Source organism: Carassius auratus, unplaced genomic scaffold (assembly GCF_003368295.1).
Source record: "Carassius auratus strain Wakin unplaced genomic scaffold, ASM336829v1 scaf_tig00034069, whole genome shotgun sequence".
NCBI lineage: Eukaryota > Metazoa > Chordata > Actinopteri > Cypriniformes > Cyprinidae > Carassius > Carassius auratus.
In genome coordinates, this window is record NW_020526124.1 from 40,624 (window position 1) to 63,872 (window position 23,249).

Genomic DNA, 23,249 nt, shown 5'->3' on the forward strand with positions numbered 1-23,249 from the left:
GATGCCCGGCGGGATGATTGACAGGAGTATGGAGTACCTGGAAATCAGACGCTTGCGGAGCGAATCAGCCAGAGGGATGTGGACTCTGAAGCGGCGTCGAAAATAGTGAAACGTCCCGGGAATACAGCTGAAATAGTCGCTCCGATAGACTAAAACACACCTATACGTATGAAAAGAAGACCTGGAGAGGATTAAATCGTAAATTCCATTATTTTTGTTTCTCCGGAACGCTAACGTTACCCTAAATATCGGCCTTTCGCAGTGCCAATGCTGTGGTTTCGTGAAAGGAGAGGATGACTGTTTGATTGTGTTACATTGCTCACCGCATCGCCTTCCTCTCTCTCTTTCTGATTCGGACCTGCTATGATGGACTCGAATGCAATGAGGAAGACTTTCGTGGTCCCGGACATAAAGCCATTGGATCAGTATGATTTGCCCCGAGCCAAAATCTGCGCCAGTGTTGGGTGGCTTCTGGCGAAATCTTACGGCAATGCAGGTAAATACAGCGGCTGTGTGTCAACCCTAGTGAGCTGCCTAGCTAGATTGCTTTTGTTTTTCTTCTGAGTCAGCTTAACATGTGGGCAGCAGCATCATAATCCTAAAACTGCGCAAAATATGCTGTCTGTGACCCCCCCCACCCCACAAATAATACCGTTTATCTATGCAGCTCGCTGGTCTATGAGTCACAGTCATTTGAGTCTACTGTATTTTTATTTCCTTCTCAAATCATGTGCTCTTCTCCCTCTCACCTGTCTGTTTTGAGGCCAGCATTGGCTCATTGTTCAGTGACTGCGGAGGAAAGCGTGTGAAGGTGAACAGCAGCGTGTAAACTCAGCGTTTTTCACAACACAAAGAGCACATGAGAGGTTTGAAGCTGCTGGTTGTGATCTTGCTTTGATAAACATTCAGTCCTGCTCTCTTGAATTATTTCCTTAATAAGTTAATAGTCTGAAGCAAGGTCTTAAAGTGTGCTTTCCACCCATTTGGCACGGTTAACACATGAATAATATAAACTGTTTGGACGTATAGTGCTGTAATAGTCTTATGAGGACAAATCAGATTCAAATAATTATTATAAAAAATAATAATAACTACGAAAATAAAACAAACTATTCCTTAATACCAGAGAGAGGATAAAATGTGTCCTTGTTCGCCCGTGATCATTTTCCATGTGGGCTTAATGCTTGCAGTAGACACGTTGTTGTTGTCTGGGAAAATATGATATGGTAGGAAGAAATATAGTAGTTTTGAGTTCTTTGTTTTTTGTGACACCTATGTGACATGAGCCGTGTTCACCCCCACTATCACGAATCCTTTTGTTAATACACCCACAAGAACACTTAGAAAGATGCAGGAGGTCTGACAGAGCAGAAGGTTGATGATTACTAAAATGCTTAGTATGTTTAATTATTTGCTTTGGAAATATTAAAAAGGGAATATATGATGATGCCTTACGTGCATGGATGGTTCACATGAAGTCAAAGCAGTGACAGCAGTGTCATGCAGTGTGACGTCATAGCATCGCTTCCAAGTTTGGTGTGTTTAGGTGCTGCTGAAGTGGAGATTTCTAAATAATTTTGAAAAACAAAAACAGCCTTCAACGATATGCACTGTAATTAAAACCTATGCAAATATATAAAGAGTAATAAAACAAAATAGACCGAAATCTCAAAATTGACGAGTGCATGGAAAAAAATGTTGTTTTGCCTGTAGTGTCTCGTCTTTAAAAGAAATGGTCTTAGATACACTCCTAGTGTCTAAAATATAGCATTTTCATTTTTAACATTCAGATTCATTTTTAACATTCAGATTCATTCAAAAAATGTCAATGTCATTGGTCAACTCAGTTTATTTCCCACTGTGACCATGCAGCCTTGCATACTCTTGTTGGGCATTTTCTGTTTTGGACTTTTAGTTAACAGCAGTATTGGTTATTGTATTTTAAAACAAGCATTGGGATATTTTTTCATTAGGCCAGGCTGATGCATCACTCAGTCTATTCGCACAGTGTATAATCTCAGTGTTCCCTTCGCAGTCAGATGAGAAGGACCTCAGTGTATGGTGAGGTGCTCTGTGCTCACGAACAGCTCACTGGCCTGCGAATTGAAACTCACAAGAAAAAGATTTGTTTTTCTTTCTGGGTGCAGCAGACGGGGTAGTGACTAGTGAGTGTGTTTGTCGGTTCTTGGATTGTTTTCAAATAGCCCCATTGTGTTCACCTAATGAACCACTGTTAATTCAGATCGTAAGTCTGCATTCCTGTACTTGCTTTAGTCTTTGAGCCCGTTTAGAGTCGTAGTGAGCAAGCGCACAAACTGCAGACCTAGATTTAACGGTTCTCCTTACTCATAACGTTTACCTCTGAAACGGGCAGAGAATTAGAAGATAATTAAAGATGTTTTGTGTTTGCATGAGTAACTTAATCTTCAATCTGCAGTCTGTAATTTTCAACTAAACGAGTTTCGATTATGCAGTGGCTTGACCTCTATTCAACGTTTCTTCTAGATAGAACATCAAGTTTATTGGATCAAGGCAAGTCAAAAATAGCTAATATATAACAAATAACAGAACATAAGCTAGAGCTATGCTGTCTCATTTCTGGTCATTTCTGGTTTTTACCATAGCACTCATTGCTTGGTGTAAATGGCAAACAAAGTTAGAAAATAAATGCTTTATTATTAAAATTATTGATAAAACTTCAATGTTATTATAAATGTATTAGCCTATTTTTTTTTTCTATTATTTGTGTGTAATGTGTATTTTTGTGCCTAAAATAGTATCACACTGTTACCTTCGTACTATATATATATATATATATATATATATATATATATATATATATATATATATATATATATATATATATATATATATATATATATATATATATATATATATATATATGTATTTCTATGTTGTTTTTGATTGTAATTGCAGTGCTTTGTAGTTCTTTCCCTCACTAATCTTGTTTAGAATGCTTGTTCCTTTTATCTTTTTGACAGATTTTCAAATACATTTTTACCTATTTTTGCTTGGAATCAAAGTTTGTAATGTTGCGATACACCTCGTAAGTGGATGGTTTGGTTTACGACTTATAACTCCTTAACTAAGGCTTTAAAAAATCTCGATGGGAAAAATACTTAGGGAAGGCTGCTGTAAAAAAAGGGGCGGGTGCTATGCACTCTATTGGAAACAGTTGTAAGTCCTCTGTGTGTAATTTGATTGGTATGGTGTGTGGAGTTTCTGCCTGTGCAGAATCTTCCATCTATTTAATTTCTGAGGTTACATGATGGTCATGATGCTGTCCTGCTAGGCAGCTGCCTATGAAAGAAGCAAACAGTGATGCAGCTGTCTAGTTTTTAAGCAGAGCTAATGTTTCAGTCACAATATGATCATGTTAAATTAAATATAGAAACACCTTAAAGTTCTAGAAAATGTTTTTTTTTTGTTGTTGCAGATTATCTGTCGCACATAGTTAGTTAGGATCTGCCCCGAGTGTGAGAAACCGTCATCTCCTTGGTTCACCTGGTTGATGTGTAATTAAGTTGTGAACGCCAGTGTGTGTCATTTCTGTTTGTATTCCCTCCCTGCATCAACAGCAGACCTGCGCCACCACACCCTCTGGTCAAAGTCACCCGAGTCGAGCCGGAGAGAAATCTCCTCAGATTAAAGAAGCATGGCTGTACTGTACTTCAGCGTTGAGACGTGACTGTGAGTGTATGTGTGTGTGTGTGTGTGTGACACTAAAGGTCTGATCCAGTGCTGCACTTGTTTCCCTGCTTGAACTCGATGACATCATTGCTTTCACTGCGAGTCTGAGATGTAGCCCTCATATTTAAACCAGAGCCTGAGCTGTAACCCACGCTTACTGTGCTGCTAATTGCTACCTGTGTTTTCAGCAAGGGGTCTGTGCAAGTGAGTGTTTTGGCTTCACTCTGGATGAACTCGGCTCTGTAAAGGTCTCTCCTTTGAGCACTGTCCTACATGCAAGAGCTTTGAGTTCAATGACAGCCCGAATGCAGATGATCATTACTGTAGCTTTTACTGTGGGGTTAAGCATTTTCAAAACCTCTGACATAGTAAGCTTTGTTGCAGTATATTTGTGCTGTGAATGTGAATTATATATAAAAAAAATAAAAAATAGCCAGAAACTCACCATGAAAAAAACAGAGGAAGCCTGTACAATAATGAAAAATAAATATTGAATTCAATAAAAAATGTAAAAAAAAATACTACTGTAATGAAAAAGTAACAAATGTTCAGATGTGACCAAAATGTTTGCCCCCTTCCATTAAAGTAGTGTTTTTTATTTTGCATTCAGTGGATCCACAAAAATGCAAGGCCAGTTGATGTCAATTAGTAAAGAAACACTACACGCCTGCACACATAACTATAATCTGAATTCTCACATTCACATTTTTTGTAGTTTATACAGACAAAATACTTGCACTTTGAAATTCATTTTCAGGCCCTCAACACCGTTAATAAACAAAACATTTAAAAGTTTTCAGAGTTTAGCTGAAAATGGTGTTGTGTAAATGTCCCCTGAGAGTGTGTGGGCTTCTTTTTTGAATTTTTGTCATCATGAATAATTCAAATTATGTAGCTTTTTTGATGTATTATTTACTTATGCATTATATACTTCAGTATTATTATTATTATTATTATATATAGTTGTAATTTTATTATCGAAAATAAAAAATGTTCTACTGCCGCTGTACCCTTTAAAAAGAGACTGTGTACCTTTAAGGTAATAATATGCCTAATTTATATGTAAATAAAGGGTATGACTCCAGTTGTACAAATAACTAGTACCTACAAACACTCAGCACCTACAAACACTGTAGCAGCTGTATATCAATGCCCTGGCAGTGAATGGTTCATGCTTGGTTGCTACTAATAGAAAATGTATGAATGTAATTTGATGTTCATACTGAAAGCCACAGCTTCATTCAGGATGAATTGGCTGTAATCCTTGGAGCTGTGTCCTAGTTGTAAGAGCTTTTATTTCAAGTACAGATTGAACAAAACTGATAAATTAACCTGATACTGATTTCAAGCCAAGCTTTTTGTAGGGTAAAGCTACAGCTGTGTAAGACACTGACGCTAGTACATCTAGTCCTGTAACAAATTTTATGCACATCAGCAAAAAAAGTTAAACAAAACGAATGCAACACATTTCTTTAACGCTCCCTCCTCAGATTGCAGATTTGTTCTTATCTCCCTTGATAACCGTAAAGGAAGAATAAGACGCTTTCACTGATAAAGTGTTCTTCATCCATGAGTGTTTAAGGACAGCCAGTGTTGTTGTGACCCGATGTGCTTGTTCCTCTCTGATTGGTCGTGTGAGGGTTTTTTGCCTGTATTAGTCATGCTGAGATCATCAGTGTGACTCGACAGGTGAGGTGGCGCACAACCACTGTGGCCTTTGCTTGTTTTTTATCATGTTGTTTAGATAATTACTTCAAGAACACACCCTTCAAATCTGAATTCTTCAAAATGAAAACTAAGATTAGAATGAGAGTCCAGTGGCATTGTCTTGTCTTTTTAACCAGTGAAGTTTGGACACAAAGTGGCTGCTTGCAGTTTCTTTTTGGACTGCTGACTCAGCTTCCTGTGTTGCTGTTTGTCAGAGATATGAAGAACGCTTTGTTTGTAGGTACTAGGCATACCTTTGTACAGTTGCTGGTCACAACACAACCACAGCCTTCAAAGAAAGAAGTTAATTTCGTCTTTTCATAAAAAAAAAAAAGAAAAAAAAAACTGGCTATGCGTTCTATACTAGACCAACTGAGACTTGTCATGACACTTGTATACTGTTGTTGTTCTTTTGTTGACCTGACTGCTTCTATTGTTCTCATTTGTAAGTCTCTTTGGATAAAAGTGTCTGGTAAATGTTATTTGGAAAAGTATGGTTTTTTTTTTAAGAACCATTAACCTGACTGAAAGAAACGGCATACCTGGTAAAAGATTAAAAGCCAGTTTGTTTAACATCAGTCAAGATGACTTTAGTGAAGTTCGCCATGTTTGATGTTTTACTCAATTACTGCTTTAATCAAAGTATGCTTTTTAAAATGTACTGTTCAGGAGTTTAGATGTCAGTCTGATATTTATTATTATTATTATTATTATTATTATTATTTTTAAGAAGACCCTCATGCTCATCAAGTCTGCATTTATTTGATCAAAAATACATTACAAAATATTAGAGAAATATGTGAGTTTGTGTATTTGAGGGAAAATATTGCATGTGTGTAGGTTTTTATGAGCTCATTAATTGGAAAAACTAAATCAAATATTTCTGTTTTACAAGGTAACAATAAACTACCAAAAATCTGAACTGTGATCTAATACATTATATATATATATATATATATATATATATATATATATATATATATATATATATATATATATATATATATATATATATATATATAGTACTCAACATTTGAAGTAGATAAAAAGCTTTCATCAAAGTTGTCCTAAAATCAAAAAGAATACCTAATCTCATCTTAGAACAACTTTGATATACTTTTTTGATCCACTTCAAAGCTTGACTACTGTGTGTGTGTGTATATATGTATTTATGTGTACATATATATATATATATATATATATATATATATATATATATATATATATATATATATATATATATATATAATAAGGTAAATCTTGATTTTATTAGTAATATACCTGGTTCTCGCATGATATCAGTGCATGTAGCCTACCATTTATTAAAACAATTTGTCAAGCACATAACATTTTGCTGATGAAACTGCTTCATCATAATTTAAATGGATTATTCCTGACCCGAGAGGCCAGTGGAGTTGAGCATGACGCTCATGAAACGTCTGTGCGGTCCTCCGATTGTCCCCGCTGGCCTTTAATTAAAACAAAAATGGACTTTAATGCTCAATGTTCCCATGACAACCCTCTTCAAATCTGAGGCTGACCCTTCTCTGTAGTGTAAAGCAGCGGTTCAGCTTTATATTGGAAACTTGAAACAGTGCTCTCATGATAGAGATCCTAACGGTGTAATGTTCTTCTGCTGGCTTTATCTGCTTGTGTTTTGGAGACTTACTGTGATGTGACAGGCGTGTAAAGCTCAGCTGACGCTTGAACTGTGGGTGTGGGGACTCGACATCCTATTTGCTGTTGTCTCCTGCAGACTTCTGTGTAAAATCTCTGTTTGCTTTCGGAGTCCTGCTCAGCTGACTCAAGTCAAATCATTTTAATGAGTAACGCTCCGAGCGATCGGTTCCTTCAGTTTATTGATTTCACGTTTCTGTCCACTGCTGCCATTGAGCCAGACCTCCTGAATCTCTTAACCTTTCACCTCTTCATTGACTGGAATTGGTGTGTTTGTGAGCGAGAGAATGAAAGCAGATCTGATAGCGTGTGTGTTGAGGATGAACAGAGTGATATGGGTAATGTGTACACATTAGGAGTTGGTGTTTGCTGTCATAATAGTGTCTAGGTTGTCACCTGACAAGCTCATTATTGAGTGTTTACCTCTTTCCTTGTTGATTCTTTCTTCCACTTATGTGATAGTGCTCATATAAATGCTATGTTTGTAGATTCAAAAGTAGAGGTAGTGATATTAGTAACTTAACTGTGTTTTGCTAGCATGTTATTCAAAATAGGAGTCTTTTCTATTAAGAAGCTAACCTTTAAAACAATATCTTGACCAAGTTTGTTTGTCTACTCTGAATGTGAAAATGCTGAATGACCTGACACAGTTACAGAACATAAATATTTTAAAATATATATTTTTCTGTAGTTAAGCCCAAGGAGATTTTATGGGATGGAGCTACTGTACCATGCATGATACAACAGTAAATTATAGTCAACAAAACAGTTTGACATTTTAATGTGAATGTCGCTTGCTGCACTGCGTCTTGTCAGGAAACACACACAAAAAAATAGTTTAATGGTATTTTTATTAATATTTTTTATTTTTATTTGTTTGAACGAATTATTTATTATTTTTATATTTCAGTTATTATTTAGAAATATGTTTGTTCGGCAAAGACATTTATAATGCTACAAGGGATTTATATGTAAATGCATTTTAACCTGTGTGTGTCCACAAAAAAATTAAGCATTGAAAATAATAAGAAATGTTTCTTGAGCGTCAGAAACTTTAATGATTTCTGAAGGATCATGTGACACTGTTGTCATTGGATCATGTGACTGCAATATTGCTATTTTTACTGCCTCTTTGGTCAGATAAATGCAGCCTTAGTTGAATATAAGAGATGACTTTCAGAAACATCTTACAGATCTCAAAAACTTTTGTAGTGTATGTTATATTATTTAATATTTAGCATTACAACTGAGCTAGCTTTGCGAATAATCACACACACACTGTTACTGTCGGGTTGTCACCTCCTTTGGGTTTGGTTTGTTGTAACTTTCAGAAAAAATGATATTTATCTAAATACTTGTGAGTAGCCTGTAATTTGAGCTTCAGTTCCAATCTAACTTCCCCAGCACTTCCCCCCAGTGTGTGTGTGTGTGTGTGTGTGTGTGTGTGTGTGTGTGTGTGTGTGTGTGCGCGCGCGCGCATGTATCCAGCTCTTGTCCCACTAAATTCGCCCTGGTTTAGCGTTGCGCTCTTTATTTTCAGGTATTACTCTCCCATCTTTTCTCTGAAGCTGCAGTACAGACCAGTCATTCATTGACTTCCAGTCCTATATGGAAATGAAGCCTCTATCAGTCATCCTCATCTCACATCGCTGTGGCTTTTGCATCCTGCTTTGCATTCTGGGTTTGAGCAGTATAAATATCCCAGTTGGTGGGCAATTAATTGTTTCCCCCTTTATTTTACAAATTATCATTGTTTATTTTTGCTTTCTGTTTGTTTAAATTGTATTTAGTATGTCCTTGTAATCTTTTATCAAAATGTCACATAAAACTTACTCTGCCTTTTGAAGCAACTGTCCTTTTCTGGTGTCACATAGGCCACATTTGGCTATTGCATACAATTTTTAATTATGATGTTTTTGATACCATAAAGATTTTTGTAATTGTTGTTATCAGTATCACAAACTAATATTAGCCTAAAAAAAAACCTCAAGCTCACTGAAGACAAGTAAAGAGTCAGTGATTAAATAAGAATAAGGAACTAATTACAAGCAATGAAAAAAAAAAAAAAACCTACAACAAATAAATAAGAAATGCTACATACTTTTGTTGTTTGATTAACATGAATGAAGGACAGCAGGGATATTAGGCTGCTGTCACTTTAAGAGCTGCCCGGATCCACATTTTGTTTTCTTTCTCAGCTGTTTGATTTCACTTAAACTACTGCTATTGCTATGTTTACTTTGACCATATGGCACAGCAAAGTCATGAACGTGTAACCGCGGTTGACACTATAGTCCAAAATCTTTGCTGGATGACAAATTTCTGTTAATCGCATCTGTATCCATTAACCCCTGCTTAGAATGGCTGCATTTATTTTATTAGAAATATGGACACACAAAAAAATAAGTTTTCCAATTTGAACATATTTTAAGCTGTAATGTATTTCTGTGATCAAAGCTGAATTTTCAGCACAATTTCTCCAGTCTTCAATGTCACATGATCCTTCAAACAGCACACTTATAAGCTGATTTGCTGCTCAAGAAACATTTCTTATTAAAGTTCTGACACAAACTTTTGAACTTTAGTGAACGTCGCATTTATGGAAGTGGAATGTTTCATGATGACTTAAAGCACACAATGAATTGGTGTTCCTGGTGGCGTGAACCTCTATGTAAAGGTGTACAATTACATGATTCATAGCATAAATGTGCTTTGTGAGTGGTCAGGTGGATATCTTCAAGTTTACTGAATGTACACATAGATATAATTGTAAGATCAAATGCAAATGTCAGTATATAAACTAGTATCGCTGATTTTAGCTGTTTGTATCAAAGCTTTTTGTCCTCTAACGCGTCCTAGAACTGGTCCCACAGCTTCTGGCGGCTTGTTAAACATGGATGTGGCGCAGAGGTGCCGGTCTCATTGTGGATTCATGATTGGCCCTGAATGTGGCAGAACCAGTTCACGGTGGGCGTGTGAGGTGTATATTTCAAGTCTGCGTTTCACAAGGTTTTGTGTGTGTTTGGTGCTTGTTTACAGAAACGTTCACAGGTGTAGGCACTCAAATTCAAACTATCAGCTTGACAAAGCATGACTCTGTATAATAATTTGTTGTGTGCCCATGTATGTGGATCGTTGTTCCCCAACCCACGTGGTTCAGATTTCACATTTAGCTGATGTTTGTCGTGTTTGTGTGAGAGAGATAGACAGGCAGGTTGAATCTCTCTCTTATTGTACAGCACATCAAACGCACTGCACACCTGGCTCTTATTGGCTCCACAGACCTCAGCCCTGAACTGCTTGGCATTTCTTTTGAAGCTGTCCCGGTGTGTGTATGTGTGGTTTTCTGAGACTGGGCTCTGGGTGCTGGTGTGTGCTCAGCTGTGGTGCACCCTGGGGAAAGTGATGTCATTGTTGCCCAGAGAGGCAGCGAGTGGAAGCAAACGACCAATTAGCAGAAATTGGACCAGGAGTGTCTGCACCATCACTCACTTCTACTGCTCCAACTCCTGTGTGTCTTTAGTTTTCTGGGGACATGCATGTTCGTGTGTGTACGGTTTGTTGAACCCTTGCTCTGCTCACTCAAACAGATGATTTGGGCTTTAGGGCACAACATAGCTAGCTTTGTGTTTTCTTCTGTTAGGTTTGTCTTTCTCTTTTGTCTTCCCAGGTTGTTGAGAGTATTAACATGTACGCTTCTGTGTCATTTAGATAAAAAAAAATCTTTGTCTGTCCTGAAATGGCCTGTAAAAATGCAGAAAAGTTGCAGACAATTGTTAATTAATTTGAAGCAAAACCGTCATCAACCTCAATGATGATGTTGTTCTTGACACATTTTTTGTGATTTAAGTCACAAAGAAAAAATTAAGTTACATTGATTAAAAAAAAAGAGAACTAGACACTTTTAACAAATGTAACCATTCATCCCTCTATGGACACCTTGGCAATTGAATCGCCATTGTCTAGAACATTTTTAAGTTTACTCGCCAGACTGAGATATATATATATATGTTTTCAAAATGGCACAGCTTTTTAATACCTGAAAGTACATACTTGACATTAGTCAGTCAAGCATTATAATATGATATCTGGATAATCAAGTACTATTTAATGATAGAACTTTAGTAATTATAATTCATATCCATGTATGAATGCACACACATTATAACTGAATTTAGGACTGGTGGAGGTGCTTTGTTTGTCATTCAGTGTTTCTGTATAAAAAAAAAAGAAGAAAAAAGCAGGAAAAATGAATAATACTGATAAGAAGATAATAATAATACGAATTCTACTAATAACAACAGTAAAACATGCACTAATGCCACTTTCCAGGCAACCTGTAACCCGTGTTTTTCCAACCTTAAACCCGTGAAAGTGCATTGGAACGGCAGTCAAACCCGTGACTTCCCATCCGTGAACTTGTACTAGATCGATGTACTAAGAGCCGAGTTTTGATGTCACACAGCATGCGAAACAACGATGGCATCCCCTAAGGATAATAATATTGCCTACAAATGCAGTGTTTATGCAAGTGGTACACGTTGAAAAATAGATTTTAGGACAATGTAACGTTGCAATAAAATTAATAATCTAGCTACAATTCCTTGCGCTCAGGAAGTTTGGTGTGACTTGCCTGGAATGGTACAAAGTCGTTAGCCGTGGTTTGAAATCGTGACTTACGGGCTCAAAAATCTGCCTAGAACGCAGCATAAGAATGAACCAGCTGATGAATTCATGAATATTATTCAGGTTGTGTCCATTCGTGGGAACTAATTTGCTAAAATCAAAACAGGGACGATAATAAGTGAGCACCAGCCAATGAGATTGTCGTTTGCGCATTAGCTCCGCCCACTACCGAAAAAAAAAATTCCAAGAGGACCTTCGTTATTTTGACGAAAATACAACAAAGAACATTGTTTTCATGTCACTTGTCAACTCTGCATGATATGTAAGACTCGCTCACTCTTTCTCTTTCTCACTTAGCGCATGTGAGAGAAAGCGACGTGAGTTTTGCGCCTTCACACTAGAGTTTAAGGTACGCCAAATACACAAACAAAGGTGCCCTGCACGTCCATTGAGATGAACTGAAAAATATCACTGATCGCATGATGGAGAGTGAAACTCTGAAGCACTCAGTCAGCGAATGTGTTATATTAATATATACCCTGTGCTAAACTTATACTTAGCCTCAAATCCTAAAATCTGAGAATTTATTAGATACATAATTTAGTCGCCAGAGTGAAGATTTAGTCACATATGCGAGTGATTTACTCGCAGTGTAGAGGGTTGCCATTGTCACATAAATCTCCAATGCTTAATAATTAATACAATCTCAAGTGTACTTCAGTACTTTTAAAAAAGGGCTAATGTAACAATAAAAATTAAGGACTCTACTTTCTTTCAAAGCTCTTAGCAGTTGTTTCATGATGCATTATATTCATTATTATTATTATTCATAGTTTTAATAAACTAATTTTTTTTAAGCAATATTAATTTGCCATCTTTTCGGTAGTAGATCTAGACTTTAACATGTACACTAGATGTGCTGTGCAGTCATGATTTCCTTTGTGTGATACTGTTATGACCTTGAGTATTTTAACTTGTGTGAACGCTGGACTGACCAGTCAGTACTTTTATGATAGTTTAGCATGTTTGAATTTGCTTATTTTACTACATACAGTAAAAACAAAATACACACTATATATGCGTACTATAGCAGTATGTGAGTATTTCACTCTGAACACGTCCTATTTCTCTCTCTCTCTCTCTCTCTCTCTCTCTCTCTCTCTCTCTCGTCTGCAGAGAATGTCCCGTTGGAGCTGCGAGACCCGTTCTACTGTGATCAGTATGAGCAAGAGCACCTGAAGCCTCCTGTCACGCGCCTCCTGCTGTCCCCTGAGCTCTACTGTCGCACTTATGGCCTTCTGCTGGGTGGAAGCCCCGGGGCCGAGGGACCCCCCAAAGACATCCCAGCACTCCTACAGGTCCTGGGCAGGAAGGGCTTGGCACCCAAAGACCAGAATGCCCCTGTGACAGAGACCGAGCTCCGGCAGAAGCCCATCAAAATGGTAAGATGTGTGAGCGGTGTCTGCACATTCCTGTCTGAATTATATCCAGAGCTGAGTTTGGAAATGATACAATGGTTGTTGTATCTTAAAACCCAGAGTTGACTTGTTGTCTGCCGCTGAATCGAAATCGAATCCTTAAGTGACTGATTTAAGATGCTCTTCATTGACGGCAGGTTTAACTGACGTTTCTCTTTCCTGCGCTAATAGACTTCCTCATATGAACCACACCAGAGACTCAACTATTTATCAGAGTTAATCCTGATGTTAGCATGTAGCTAAGATAAAGAGTCGACATTCAAATCGACACACATTTATTTATATAGTTTGCTATATATGTCCTTTATACAATACAGATTCAGATTTCAAAGCAGCTTCACTGTAATGAACAGGAAAAAAAAACTGTGTTTGTTGTGAAGTTCATCAACGTGATTAAATGAGGTGTTTTGGGGGGCCGTGGAAGAATCTTAATTTTTATAAAGAATATATCTTTGGGTTTGAAACTTTAGTCTTTGCAACTTTAGGAATCTTATATATGCACAAATAACTTTTAACTCTCCAAAGACAAAGGAAAACTTGAAATCGCATCATATGATCCCTTTAAACTCTAAACACAGTGTGTAGTACAAATACAATATTGAGTGAAATTTTTAAATAGCCATTGAAAATATACTTCATTATTGATGTTTTCTAAAGCTGTTTAGCATTATTAAATTTAATGAAATCTCATGATGTCCATGAAGAACATGTGATCCTGCCATAGATTTTAGCCAAAACAAGGAATTCTAGAAGGCCAAGGAAGACCCTGTCAAGGAGTCAAGTCTATGCTCTTGGCATCTATATTTGGCAGCTATTTCGGACCCCCAGGACCAATTCCAACCTCACTGATTGGGGAAGTCCTGAAATCTCAAAAACCTATTGCCAGACTCATCTCAGCAACAAAATCTGACATGAAGTGTCCCATAAATGTTGTTTCATATTTTAGGGCCCTTACATAGTCAATGCAGGAAACGCGTGATATTCAGATCACAATGGCATTCTGTTGCTGATTTTACATCAGCGGCAACAAAGGCAACGCAGAGATAAATGTGGATGAATACGTATAAGTTTGCATAATTTTTCCTCTTCGCCATCCATTGTATTAAAACCTTCTTCTTCTTCTGTAAACACAATATACTTGAATAAATGTACAATAGTTGCAATGTCGCCCCCACCAACAACGCATAGTATTGCATGCATCGTCGCGTATCAAAAACTAGGACGACACATTTGGCTACGCACCGACGCATAATGGCGGCCGAAGCGTAACGATGCGTAGCCTTGGGGACGTGTATGCATACAAATGCATTGACTATGAAACGGCCCTTAGGATGGTCCAGCCGAAGACTTGACCAGTTGCCGATTGTTTCTTTTAGTTTGGCGTCATGACTTATTCTCCTATATTTCATCACTTTCTCCCATTCGTAGTAATATCTGAATGCACCAGGTTGGTTTGTCTGTAGTCTTCTTTGACCATATCTAGAATTTGTGTGAACTGCCCACGATGGCAAAAAATATTAAGGCAGGAACCTCAGTAGGGTTTGGGACACTAGCTGTGTTTTTATGATTTATTGAGTTTAGCTGTCTCATTGTAGTCCAGCAGCTCAGATCAAATGGATATCAAAGCTGATTTGGCCTGCCAAAAGTCACAATCAATTGACCTTCTTTGGATTAGGACATGTGGATGGTTTCACTGCAGCACTGGGGGATGGTTTCTGGAGGTAAAGGGGGTTTTGGGGAGGGGCGGCTCCTGTTTATGCTTGGTTTCCAGGGATTATAGCATATAAAGCAGCTGCCCCTCTCCAGCTATCCCCTGAGTAGATCCAGCTGTACGGGACAGGACAGTTATTGAAAAACCGCATGCTAAGCCCAGGCTCACTGGGGTGGGCGGAGAGAGACAATGCAGGGGCTGACAAATAGTGGCAGGGGCGAGGGATCAGGCCTTAAAACAATAAGCAGACAAAAGACAGCAGACCCTGTACTGATGTAGCACGTTCCTCCCTGTCAGAGAGGGTCCTTCTCACAGCAGGAAGGGCTTTAATGGACACTACTGGAGTGTTTGATTCTCCTTGGGCCCAGAGCTTTTTACATTAGGATTTAACCAAAACATACTTCTGTAGGTGAGAGACGTCAGTGTTGTTGAATATAAACAAGTCATGAATAGTGATGTATCAGTATAGCAGACAGGTTGATTAATCAAGTGAATACAGTCTGATTACCTACTTGGCAGAAAACTTTTTTTCATTATGTCAAGTCCTAAAACCACCAACATATTAGAAGATGCTAAACATTTTTGTCTTCAAATGTTTATAGTAAATAACACGTATAGTAACATTTTTGACTCGTTATATATAAAATGTCAAATGGTATGTCTCATTTAAGGTTTTCTTTCTTTTTTGTGTGTGTGTTTTATTTAGTGACTTCCCTGTGAGTTTTGTTGTTTTGCAGGGTTGTTATAGTTAACTAAAAAAAATAAAAATAAAATAAAAGCTAACAGAAATAATAATACTCTATATATTATATTATATAAAAATAATAAAACAAAATGATTAAAACGAACTAGATTTTTAACTAGATTTAAATTGTTAAATAGAATTTAAGTAGAATTAAATAAATATTATAAAATAATTGAAAAAAGTTAATTGTTTTATTATAAAAATGGAAGATATAAAAATAAAAAGTGATTCAAAATGTAAAACTGTAATGATACTAAAGTAACACATTTTTTTTAAAGAAACAAGGACAAGGTATTTGTGTCATTGACCTTACAAGACCTTTAAAAAAAAAAAAAAAAAAGCTATACCCTTTGACAAAAATTGGCAAAGAGATAATTTTAGACCCTGTTAACAGTCCTACAAGCCGTATGGCTCTTTTTTTTTTTTTAACCATTCTCCGCAGTGACCCATTTCTTGCTTTGTCTCGCCCCCGTTAAACCCAATTTAAATTCTATGTATTTGTTCTCTCCTCGGAGGATGCATGATAGCGTGTGGTGCCTGTGGCAGGTGAATGTTGAGCTCGGCTGTCTCTCTCTGGGACTCCGGCTGCTGGTGTCATGATGTGCTCGGTGAACTCTGGGCTCATCTGGTGCTGTCTCGCTGCTCGTGGTGCACTTCCCAGGTCTGGCTGTGGGGGCGGCTGGCTGAATGACTGGCTGGCTGCTGTAGCAGTGTGATGAAAGTGGGTCATGATGTAGAATTAGGATGTCTGAAACAAGGCCAGTAAACAGCTTTGGAGCTGTAGTCTGTTTTAGCAATGAATATGCATCAAAATTTGGAATACTTCCTGCACAGAAAGTGTGACAACTAAACTTACATCTGTACTTTCACTTGATTTGTTAAATTCTTTTTTGGACATGCACATTGATAATAACATAGTATACCATAGTCCCATGGTGTTACCATCTGATCATTCATAACTGATGAACTTTGCAGCACTGACACTGAACTAAATTTAATCAACAGTGAGCTAAACCGAGCTGAATAATGACAATGTTGTTTTCAGAAGAGCTGCTTTACAGCTATAATGGATGAAATCTGCAACACTTATTTAGCTGTTTATTTATTTTTGTAACAGCTTGTATTGCTTAAAGTGCTATACAAATACATTTGACTTCATGATGCAAAGCACTTTTTGTCTTCCACTCTCTGTGGAACAGGAAAGATATAATTCCTTCTGAATGAAGGAACATCTGGAGACACATTGCTGTGACCTTCCTGGTTAGATGTTCACATCTCTGCAGGTTTGACATTTTCTGCTCTGATGCGGAGCAGAGCCCAGCCCCCATAGAGGATAAAGATCTGTGAAGATTAGTGATAATCTGTGATCCGGCCTCGGCGTCATCATCCAGCTGAATATTAACAACCAGACAGTTCTGTTCAACTGATCTGATATGTGTCATTGAAAAAGGAAGCAAAGTGTCTCTCAAAAAGCTCACAGATGCACTGATGTATAATCTGTGCGTCCATCTACAATACCATCAAGTGATGATCTGTGACCCAGATTCAGCATTATCATACACCTGAATATTAACAATATTCACGGTTAACAATAATATTAACTGTTCAACTGATATGAGGTGTATTTAATTAGTTTATTTCAATATTTTTAATCTTACTTTTTAATTGTATTTTAATATTGTCTTTTAATCTTTGTTTATTTTGTATATATTTTAATATATCAAAAAGAATTTAAGATTTCCTTGCATATGCTTTAATTTAAAATCTGTGCTTCCATTTTTGTGTATTATTTATTCTGCAATGCTGTCAAATCATAATCTGTGATCCGCATTCAGAATCATCTTCATTCTGAATATTAACAACCAGGCATGCCAACTCTGCCATATAAATTAGGATTTAATTTATCTCCTCTTATTTTAGCTTATTTTATTTTTGATTTTAGCATGTTATTTTATTTTTTTTCTTGAACAAGGAAATATTGTTTTGCAAATTGCTCACTGATTCGTCGATTTATGTTCTGTATGATCTGTATCTATTTTTTGTGTGATATTATTAATTCTGCAGTGCTGTCAAGGGCTTCCTGTGAGCTGCATACATGTAGCTCAGTGAGAGACTCAGGTTGCTGCTGCTGTTGTTTTGTTTGTTTAAGATATTCTGGAGGAAATTGTAATAAATGGCTGGAGTTTGTGTAACCAGAACTAAACCGGGGAATTTGGAAGTCAGATTATTGCGGTCTACTTCCTGAAGTTCCTGTACAGCTGGAGCTGCAGTCTGCAGTGTTTAAGCAGCGCTTTGTGCTCTGCTGCTTGGTTTTATTGATAACAAACACAACTGATTTTCATATTCGATATGTTTTCAGTATACAGTGTGTGCTTATGTGCTTGGAGGATGGGTTCGTAAGGTCCAGGGCTGCAGGGTTTTCTGTAAATCACCCCCTGCTGCGCCCCTGGCCCTCTTGTCCTCCTGTCTGTGGCACACTGAGGGCTGGAGGTTAGAAATAAGCATCTGTGTGGGGAAAACGGTTATAATAACCACAGTAAACTTTGTTTTGCCTTTGTCCTGCCAGTGGCATATGTTGGCGGTTGTCACTGGACTGCCTGGGTTTGTGGTGACGGCAGAATGTCATTAGGACTAGCTGTTGAGTTACTTCTGGGATTTCCAGCTTCATCTGTGCGCTCTAAGCTGTGGTGAGGTGCATTGTGGGTCATACTGGTTGTTATGGTGATTTGGCAGGCCGGTTGTGCTCTGTGTTCCAGTGCTGGTCCTGTTCCCCTCTCATTAGGAAACTTGTGATTCAGCTTAGCGAGTCCTGGAGAGTAGGGACGGGAAATCCAAGCCCCCTCCCGTCTCCTCTCGCTTTCATTCCTCTCTTTGTCATGAACTGCTCTCCCTCCTCTCTGTAGAATTACTATACCGCATAACAGAGCAGAGCTTGTGACTTCTAAAGTAGTTTTCTTACCGATCAGACACACAATCATTTTTGCACTTATTTTGGGCAGAAGGTTTTTTTTTTATTTTTTTTTATGGGGCTTTGGTGCACTCTTATTTTCAGCTGTAGCATGGTCAAATTAGCCAAAACAAATCTATAAATTTCCATTCAAATATTTTCGGTCTAAGTTTTAAAAAAATGTTTCTAAATTTTTTTTAAAATTCTTTTTAAAATTAAAAGTCTCTGTGCTGTCGCTTTTGTTTAATTTAATGCAAAATAGTTTTTACCCAATTTGGTGTTCCTGGACAAAAATGACTGGCCTTTAAACATAGCTTGTAAATCTATGATCATAATATAAAAAGCATCATTTGTGGATAATTTTGGGCAATGTTTACTCAAAAACTGAGGTTAAGCTCAGATCAGTGAGTCCTGCGATATAATTAATTCCAAAAAAACAAACAAACAAACAAACAAAAAAAAACATATAGCCTGTCCTATTCGAAAGAGAATGAGATTATTAACAAATATATAATAATATATTATAATGTATGAAGCATAAAAAAAAAAGTTGTTTGTTATACCCTGTGTAAGCAACGTCAGAAAAGTTTTATTCCAATGGGATAACATTAACATTTTCAGAAAATCCTTTCCATGTCCAAGTGTAGACAAGCTTATTGCTTCCATATTAAGAAAAGCATTTGAAATTTGAAAAATGATCTTTGACACTTTTATTGCCACTAGATACAATTCTTATGTTATCATCCTGTTTCGCTTTGCACCAGAACATCTGTTCTAAAAGCAGCGCAGAGATCGGTTGAAACCCTCCCACTGTGGCTTATTCTCACGAACACGGGCCCCTGGCTGAGCCAGTCACTGGAAGCTGAGGTATAAATGCTTTCTGACAGAGCTGCTCCACCCTTGGCTCTCTGCAGAGGTCAGAACTTCAGTTCACGCTTGGAAAGACACCCCCGTGCAATTGTGTCAATGTACTGAACAGGATAAACCCATTACTGACTGCTTCCCAAAGGATGAAAGCTGCATGTATTGCGTGTAAGGGGGCAGACACTGGTTGGGACAGATTAGCATTAGCCGTGTGTGGTAGAGAGGGGGTCTGCATAAGGGAATGTGTTCCTCTGACCTGTTTGACTGTTTGGAAGTTAATGATTATAGCAGACTGAGTACAGCCAATACGAAAGGCAGGGAAGAGTCAGGTGAGGACATTCATGTTCACATAACAGCTATGAAAAACACGACTGGAAACATGTAGAAGGCAGCGTGTGTTCTATAGATTTTTGTCCAAGTCTTTTGTTATGTCTTAAAAAACATGAAAAGAACCCCTCTGAAAATGTCTGGCATTGCTCCAGCTGAAAGTGAATGATTGTCTTTGGCCATGTTGTCTTAGTCATAAACCAAAAGGAAATCTGTTATTTTCGTCCTTGAAAAATGTCCTTTCTTTACTGTGAAAACTCAACCCTCTGGCTGATTTTGACTATGGAAGGACTGTTTACCCTCATGTCGAGTCAAACGGCCCCTCAAGAACCACTATAGTGACCTTGTGTTCCCGTTGTGTTGCTGTGTTAGTGCGTGTCGCACAGTCTGGGTTATATTTTTATCCAAATTCAAGATTACATTTTGCTTTTTGTATAGCCCAATGAAAATTCACATTAAAATGAAGCTTTGGGACATTACAATAAAAATTATAAATGTTAATGCAAAAACGTGACTGTAATAAATTCAGTATAAATTCTTTATACTTTTCCATTACTATTATATACAAAAAAAAAAAGACCAAAACCATTTTCATGCTTTACTTTAAATTCACTTGTAAATTGCCATTTACTACAGTGCCACTTTCGGTTGTTTGGGCTGCAGGTAGTAAACGTCCCTTGGTTGAAGTGCAGAAAGTAGTTAATGGCTTAACCCTCTTATCGCAGCTAAGGTGCTCTTCCTGACTCAGCTGATAATGTGGTCGGGTTGTTTTTAATGGGATTGGGCGTGAGCTGCCTCACTGTAATGGACTGGGAGGATGAAGAACAGTCCTCATCATCTGTGTCCTCTGTAGGACATCATTTCTGTTACAGAGTCTGGCATGATGTTATTGGATAAGAAAGATGGGTTTGTGAGTAGTGGTGAAACAACACAAATACATCAGTAGTCGATACCAATAACAGTGTCACAATTCTTGATGCAAATTAGCTACCACCGGAAAACAGATATGCAAATGAACACACTTCTTTCATGTGTGTTAATGTAACCTTACCTTTCCAAATAGCCATTTTGACATGTAGATGATCTTCATTGAGCATGTGCATGAATTCACAATATATGCTTGTTTATAATTATTTACCATTTTGACATAATTACAGTTGACTTTTAACAACAGTTTGGTACCAAAATACCATTTTGTTATTCTTTTCTCACTGGGTATCCGATGTGCTCAAGAACCCCAGCACACATGCACAAACACATACTGTCTGTTGCAGTCCCCATTGAGCTGTTCTGCAGCACTGCCTTGTATCCTGGAGTCTGTCACACATGAGTCATACTGCAATATATCATTGAGAGAGGGAGAGAAGAGGAGGGAGGGGAACAATACTGCTGCAACACTTAAAAAGAGAAAGGAAACAGCAGGAAGTCAGTATTGAATATTGATTCATGTTTTGCTGCTTGATTGCACAGTGCTTTAAGGATGCATTATGCAGCAGAACAATGCATATGCATGTAAGTCATTGCAAATTATTTTTCACACTTATGCAGAAAACCAAACATTCATCTTCAATAAAGAATCTTCAGTCCTCCTGTGGCATTAGAAAGGCATTGCTTTCTGATGCTGTTCTGAATGTTACTGGATGGTTGTTATTACATTAGGCGCATTAGGTCAGTGTTCGAAATGACAGCTGGGTTTTCTCTATGCTCAGACAGTCCTGTTTGTTTTCCTCTGATTGGTACAGAGTGCCCACTTGGAGTTGATGGATGCCTTGATGGCAGTGGGTGCCATGGAGACGGTGCGCACAGTCTTGGCGAGTGGCAGATCGGAGCTATTTGGTACAGATGCAACCTGGGACAGAGCCCTGCTTTCATGGGTGAATGCGGTGAGTCATTTAATGAACTTAAGCAGCAGTTTTTTTGAGCTCAGATAACTCGTATAAACTCATTAACCCATACATCTAACTAAAAAATAATATTTACAATGTTTACAATGGTAAAAATGTAGCTATAACAATTTACTTCATCATTTACTCACTCATTCCAAACCTTTTAGACAAAATTTTCATTATTGGGTGAACTATACCTTACACTTCCCTGTTTACATGAACCAACTAACTTCTAATATATAATATTACTGGCCCTAAAATAGAACCCTGTGGAACACCTTTACAAAAGACGCTCTGGGTGTGTGCTTCAGCAAATAAAGTCATGTAGACTACTTTAAATTTTTCTTTGATGTCATTGTCATAAGGTGTTTTTTCTTTTTTCTTTTGTGGTAGCTGAATCAAAAACTAAAAGAAACAAACAGAATGGAACACAAAATGACGCATCTCAGCCTAAGTACTCAACCAGAGCCTGTTCAACCTTCGGTAAGAAAACACTCATAAACAAACACATACAGACTTGCTCACGAAAAGCTCAAAGGGCACATGTGTAAGATAACTTGACCACTACACCTCTACACAAACAGTCACTCATTTTTCCTCAAGGTCTACTTTGCTGTCTAAATACCTATCCTATCCTCTTCCTCCTCCTCACTTGCTCTTCTACCTCTTTCTCCTCGCATATTCCTTCACTTCTTTCTGACAGTGTCCCACACGCTGGTACTGGAAACTTGTTCCTGTAAGTCTTTCTCTTGTCTTCCATTCCACCTTCTTTCCTCCATTTTCCTGTCCTACACTCATATAAATCTGTCCTCTTTCGCCCCCTGCTGGCAGCCCAGATTACGTAGATGGAATTTGATTCCTTTGACCCTGTTTGGATAATTAATCAAAATCATGCCTCAATTTTAGACTCCTCCACCTCATATCATGGACATTTATGCATCTATTAGATTAAATATTAATAAGTATAATAATAATGTAAATGACTTGCAGAATACCTGTAGAATTGTGTGGTGTTTATAGTAATAGAAAATAAAAAGTATAGATGCAGCTTTTTGTTGATATCCTGTGTATCTTATCATGACTCATATGTATCCTCAACATTTCACTGCTGTTTTTGAGAGATGTAGTTGTAGTTTCATTGCATCAGTTTCTTGTGCTTGCACCGTAGGTTCTGCATTTAAAAGTTATGTGGATTTCTTGAGGGACATGACTTAGATTTAGACGTATCCTCTAGGTGAACCAAAATTGGAGTCAAAGACAGAATTGTTTAGTATCGTGGTTTTCTGAGAAAACGTCTTCCATTAGAGGAGTATTGTTAGTTGTCTAAACATCCTGCACCATCATTTGCATTACAAAAAATAAGCCAGAAATAAACACGCCATGTAAATTAAACCATAGTCTGTGGTGGTTTAGTGAATATAGTGTGTCTGTGTTATTAGTGCTCTTATCTCCTAGTGCATGTTGTGTGTATCAAGTGGAAAGGTCTCTACTGATGTATTGGGTGTTGGCTGTTCACACAGCTGCCTCTGTTCATTGCTCTGACCTGTTGAAGACTAAGTCTCCTGAGTGT

General features: G+C 37.6%; 1 protein-coding gene across 1 annotated transcript; it reads left to right on the forward strand.

Annotated features, from left to right (window-relative positions):
• Window positions 1-120: 120 nt before the first annotated feature.
• Window positions 121-22,162, forward strand: LOC113081378 (calmodulin-regulated spectrin-associated protein 3-like; the record flags this gene model as incomplete). The annotated part of the gene is made up of 4 exons (XM_026253485.1): window positions 121-496; window positions 12,898-13,163; window positions 21,536-21,676; window positions 22,073-22,162. Coding segments are annotated over exons 1-4 (630 nt in total), but the record flags the coding sequence as incomplete, so codon positions are not given.
• Between the last annotated feature and the right edge of the window lie 1,087 nt (window positions 22,163-23,249).